Source organism: Centruroides sculpturatus, unplaced genomic scaffold (genome assembly GCF_000671375.1).
Source record: "Centruroides sculpturatus isolate CEXI.00-Female unplaced genomic scaffold, Cexi_2.0 scaffold2048, whole genome shotgun sequence".
In the NCBI taxonomy this organism is placed as follows: domain Eukaryota; kingdom Metazoa; phylum Arthropoda; class Arachnida; order Scorpiones; family Buthidae; genus Centruroides; species Centruroides sculpturatus.
The window spans coordinates 74,865-80,864 of NW_019386182.1; the positions used below are offsets into that span (position 1 = coordinate 74,865).

Sequence of the window (6,000 nt, forward strand, 5' to 3'; positions counted from 1 at the left end):
GCTTTAACTTGGAAACTGTCATACATGATTGATAAGTTGTGTAAGGAACCAAGTCCGAGCATTATTTTTATTTACTTTTATTTTGCTTTTTTATTACATTTTTGTTTGGGGCTTATGTTTTGTTAGGACGAAGGTTTCCTCACCATTTCACCTTAGAAACTTAAAAATAGAAGAGAAACCAACTCACCAATGAGAGAAAAGCGCCGTAGAAAAAAACTCACGCACACTTGCGTTCCCAAGCGGAAAAAAGTAAGTCTGCACCGAGAAAAAGGGGGGGAGAAGACCCCACAAGCACAACTTAAATTCACTAAACCTTAAAAGAATAAAACATCCCGAAAATTGTAAAAAAGAATAATGTAAAATGTTAGCGAGTGTTGTAGGAAAATAGGCTGCCAGACAAATAGAAAAATTTATTGTTAGCAAATAAGTATGTAAATGAGGGGAGTGATCGCATTCAGAATTGTGATGTCACCTCACAGTATAAAGACTGAACCTAAAGTGAAGACGGACGAGGTGAACTCCAGTTAGCAACGAGCTTGGTGAGCTTTGTAGCAGTGAAGAAGAGAGGTGTCCAATAGGATAAAAGTAGTTTTTGAAGTTATTCGATTTGTGGATCGACGAATAGAGAGTCTTGAGAGTTGAGGAAATAGGTTCCTAGTATATTGAGGTGACGATTAGGATCTTTAATTCATAAGAATTATTGTATATAAGTTATTTCTTTGATTTTGTCGAATTCCAAAGGGGAGTAGAATTAAGTTAGAAACTAGATTGATTTGAGTTTTGTCGGATTGATTCTTATTGATTTTCATTGAATAAATTGTTATTTGATTTTTACTAAATTTTGTAAATAGTTTATTACTAGAAATTAATTAAATATTTGATTTGTTATTGACAAACTTTGTCATTATTTATTTTCGGTGCACGCTAAAAGTTCAGGCCTAGCCCACTAACGCAAATCCGCGTAAAGTACCCGTTAGAGAACGGCTATTTCCGGCACACAGTCGTGTCGATAATCGTTGGAAAAGTCGGAAAAATAATATAGTACTTTACAGTTGGAAAAATGAATTTTATCTTCCAAATATTTTTGCTTGTGATATGTAAAACAATAAGACAATATTAGATAAATGATAAGCAATGATAACTATTTAGAAGAAACAGTTTCTTCTAAATAGTTATCATTAAATATTTGACAGCTCTCATAGTTAGCATTAAATATTTGACAGATCTCATAAGTATTACAAACAAATGCTATTAGTCAAGATTATTATTTTATTTACAATACAAATAAAACTTGCATCCATGAATATGCTTCCCTTCTAATTTGTTGTTTTTTAATTCTTTAAGAGGAAAAAATTCATTAACGTGTTGTCATTTTTAATGTAATGCATATTTGATATTGCAAAAAAATATTAACGCTGTCTGTCAGCATTATTATTTTACTTGAAATATTACTTTAGACAATTTCAGATTGTCTTCTTCGGATATAGAATAATGGAACCTTACAATTTAAATAATACATTAATGTGTTCCCAATATTTTAAATTTACCATTTGGAACACATTAACGTATTATTTAAATTGTAAGATTCCATTATTCTATACCTAAAGAAGAGAATCTGAAATTGTCTAAAGTACTTTCAAGTAAAATAATAATGCCGACAGACAGTGTTACTATTTTCCTAAGCTATTCGGTGTTGCATGAAGCAATTTTGAGCATTTGATATTGCAAAAAATAATTTATGTTAAATACATTGGTTCACTTGGCCCACATATTTCAACATATTTTGACATTAATTATAGTTAATCACATATATTAACTTATTAATTTGATACTTCCACATTTTCCAGTTATTTTGCAAGGGACAATATGTGAAGCTTGCCAATTTTATTTCTCCAGTATTCTCTATGCACTGGAATAAGAGATATCTTGGCTAAAATAATTATTAATTTGATTTCTTTAATTTTGATATTGTAAAATGAAAAATTTTTTTAAAATTCACTTAACTAAAACAAATTCAAAGTAGAATACCATTAAATAGTAAAAAAAGTCAAGAAGTCTAGTAGAAATGGTTTGGCAATACGTACGTCTTACGATGATCGTGGCATTTATAAATTCGCCAATGATGGATTTGTTAATGAAACACATGTAATCCCCCGTATCCGATACTCGGGCCGGAGAGATGATTAATGAATTATTTGTGTCGTAGATACGAATTCTCTCGTCTGACTTGTTTAAGTGTTCTCCATCTTTCAACCTGTAAAGTCAAGTCAAATATTAATATCTGAAAGTAGTATTAAAATTTTGATCAAAACATTTTCTTCAGATGGATGATAACAGAATTGTTCTCATGTAAAAAAATCCAGCAACAAGTTGCTTAACTTTATAATATTCGCATCATACATATCATAGTCATACAAATCAATCAAACTTTTGGTTTTACTATTTAATTTAAAAAACATTTTGTGTCATTACTTAATGATCAGATTATTTTAATGCAACTTACACAGGATTTTCCAATAAGAGTGATAGAACTTTAAATTGAATTAAAATGAAAACTACAAAAGATAATATGGCAGTAATTGTTTTATTTTATAGTACATTTGGTAGCATTACACTTGAAAAACAATATCATTTAATTGGCCCTCAAGATTACATTTGACAGAGTGAATGTACAAATATACGAGCTCTAAGACGGCTTTTCTTTTTCACTAGACTTATTATTAGAGTGAATGTAATTAACCCAATTTTCAATGACTGGCACATAAAATCATATTGTATCTTGCCAAGAACACAAATGATATTCACTTTAAGGTTGTCAACAGTTTATGGCTTGTTAGAATAAAGAAAGGATTTAGCGTGACCACATAAAAAGTAATCCAATATAGTTAAGTCACAAGTTTACAATGGTCAGTTAACAGCTGCAGTTCTTGAAATAATTCTATCACTGAACTTTGACTTCAATAGTGCAATTCTATTATAAGTTTTAGGTCACTTACATTGACCATAAATCAAACAAAGTGCACAAAATATTGACCAAATTGAATAAGAATTTTGATAATAAATTTTAATAATTTCAACACATTGAGGGACTGTAAATCTTGCCATGATGATTTGCTAAACATTATAGAATAGATATGTAAGTTAACCTGGCAATCAAATAAAAAGTATGGCACCTATGACAATTTAAAGTTCTATCACTCTTAATGAAAAACCCTGTATAAATGTAAACAACTTAGTAACTAGATTATATTATAGAAAACATCCATCAAACACCGTAACTCCAGTTTTTAAAAACTGTTTGTTCCAAATTTATGTTCTTATTTAAAATATTTCTGTAACTTGATGATGGTTGCTTAAGGCAATTGAAAACATTTGTTAATATATAGTTAATTGGGGCCTCCTGTCCCCAAGCTTTCCGTGTCCGGTCTCGGCTTTCGTATATCTAACACCGTTCTCGAGATTAAGGAAGGGCAACGGCAGGAATTCACGGAATTAATACGTAACTCACCATTCCACAGTGCAATTTACGCAGACGGTTGTTTCACATTGAAGAACGAGTTCTTTCCCCGGTAAAAGAGTTAATCCTTTCCCTGCTTCTTCTTCATTTGTTTTTATCATGTTATCTAAATTAGAAATATCACGATAGTTTTTAGATGTTTTGTTCAATATAAACATTGAAATTTCAAAAAGATTATAGGAGTACAATAGTGCATATTCTCTATAGAAAAGTCAAAGGCATTGGAACACAAACTTAAAAATAATAATAATAAGAGGACTTTAAGATGAAATAAGTCTTATGTAAATTAAACAGTTCATATCTCTACTTACCATCACAGCTATAGTTTAATCTTAATTCTCATTAATAAATTATAATTAAAAAAGCATTTTTATTAACAATGACAATAAAATGTATGATATTTCAATATAATGTCATCATAATTATTGGCAAAAAAGTTAAAGAATAATTTCCTTTTTTTTCTTTATTATTACAATTCAAATTTATAGAATTAAAATTTGCATGATTTACATTAGCTATGATGTATTTGAATGTTATTAAGATTACATTAATAATCAAGCAACCAATATTACATTAGACACAAACACAATTATAATATTTATGATTATTTTATATTTTAAAATTAAGAATAATTATAAATTAATTTTTTCTGGCATTTTTTCTTACTACCAACAACAATAAAATTAAAAAGTATCTACATCAGCGCAGCAGTGAAATCAATAAAATCTTTGTTTCAATTAAAGTTCTTGCCAAGAATTATAATTTCAACTTTTTATAATTAATATATTAAAATAAAGACAGCGAATTTCCATTACAAGGTACTTAATAGAATATAACAGAAAACTAAACAATTGATATAATTAACTCAAAAATAATAAAAATATAGTAAAAATTGTTACTCTGACTAAATTGAAATATAATTTCTGTCCAGAATAAAAGGAAAAATTTAAATAATTAAAAAATAACAAATGTATATGATTAGATCTTACCATTTATTACAATAATGTGTTGAGAAAAAGGACTGACACTACTACATTTATATTCTCCCGAATGAAAGGTGTCTGCCCGTTCCACGGATAGTTTCATTAATATGTAAAATTCGAGTAATTCTTTCTCTTGGTCATTTCCGGAAACGAGTTCTTGAGCTAGGTGATAATTATTGACGACGTTCGGCGATATGAGTTTGCCATCTTTGTACCACATGTGAAGTCCGGCCAACGGAACTTTACACGTGAGCGTAAATTTATTTCCCTGTTTCACGAAAGTGACGCCGCTCGGACCATTACTACATTCGATAACTAAATATAAAGAAAGAACAATTTTACTTATGTGTAACTAAAAGTTTGTTACTAGGAATATGAGGGTTGTCCCAAAAGTAATGCACAGTTGGCTCTAACTCGAAAAATATTTATTGAAGAAGATACAAATGATTACAGGCCTTCAAAATAATCCCCTCCCTTATCGATGCACACTTGCCAATGGCTTGGAAGTGCTTGGATTCCGTTCGGCGTCCCCTTCTTATTGAGCATCCGAATCTGTCGGGTCACTTCTCTTTGGCACTCTTCCAGCGTTGGAAAATGCACCCCCGAAGAGGTTCCTTCAGCTTGGGGAAGAGATCGAAGTCGGGTGGGCTCAGATCGGGACTATAAGCCAGGTGGCGGAGCTGTTCCCAGCCGTACTTTTTGAGAAGTTTGATGATCCGCGACCTTTCGTTTGCCTAGCACCCGTGTTAAAATATGACTCGTTTTCAAGATTCCTGTCTTCACCTCAATTTCTCTTACCGTGATTCTCCGGTCTTTATCAAGCAACGTTACAATGATTGAAGCATTTGTGTCGTCGGCTGTTACAGTAAATAGCTGCCCCGCGCGTGGATTGTCTTCGATGCTTGTTCGACCTTCTCGAAACTTCGTGTGCTACCTCTGTACTGTGCTACGATTCACAGTAAACCTTCCACAAGCTTCTTTTAATGCGGCACGAATTTTGGGCACTTTTTTACCGCGCACTGTTTCGATGCAAATATACGCACGTTGCTCTATTGCTGAAATCCAACCTGATGGACTGTTCTCGTTGTCTTTTCGAATTTTTAGCATTTTTCCTTTAAACAAATCCCACTACCATATGATACCAATGTGTTTGTAAGACTTCAATCTACACACTAATGCTTCGATCAGCTGTCTATGTTGCCTACAACGCCTGCTAGAGCGCATTGTGCATTAGTTTTGGGACAACCCTCATATTTATGAAAATAATTTTAATCTGACTATAAGTAATGTTTAGATATGTATTTTGTTTATTGTAACCTATATTTTTGTTAAATTTATTAACCAAATGATCCAATTTTAATTCTTTATCATTTTTAATAAAATATAAAATTCATCTGGATACGAGTCCAAGTTTACTTGCCATGTCTAATCACCAGGAACAACTATTTCTATTGCAGAGACAACCTTTCTTTAGAGGCTATGCCTCTGCACGAATATGTA

The 6,000-nt window shown here is 31.4% G+C and overlaps 1 protein-coding gene across 1 annotated transcript in view; it reads right to left on the bottom strand.

Moving 5' to 3' along the window:
* Positions 1 to 5,346, bottom strand: part of LOC111613970 (basigin-like) — a 29,655-nt gene extending 24,309 nt beyond the window's left edge. The window contains exons 1-3 of the mRNA XM_023355320.1: positions 4,507 to 5,346; positions 3,509 to 3,623; positions 2,085 to 2,254 (exon numbers count right to left, since the gene is read on the bottom strand). Of these exons, the coding sequence (XP_023211088.1) occupies positions 2,085 to 2,254; positions 3,509 to 3,623; positions 4,507 to 4,720 (499 nt within the window). The 5' untranslated portion in view covers positions 4,721 to 5,346. The remainder of the gene's footprint in view (positions 1 to 2,084; positions 2,255 to 3,508; positions 3,624 to 4,506) is intronic.
* Between the last annotated feature and the right edge of the window lie 654 nt (positions 5,347 to 6,000).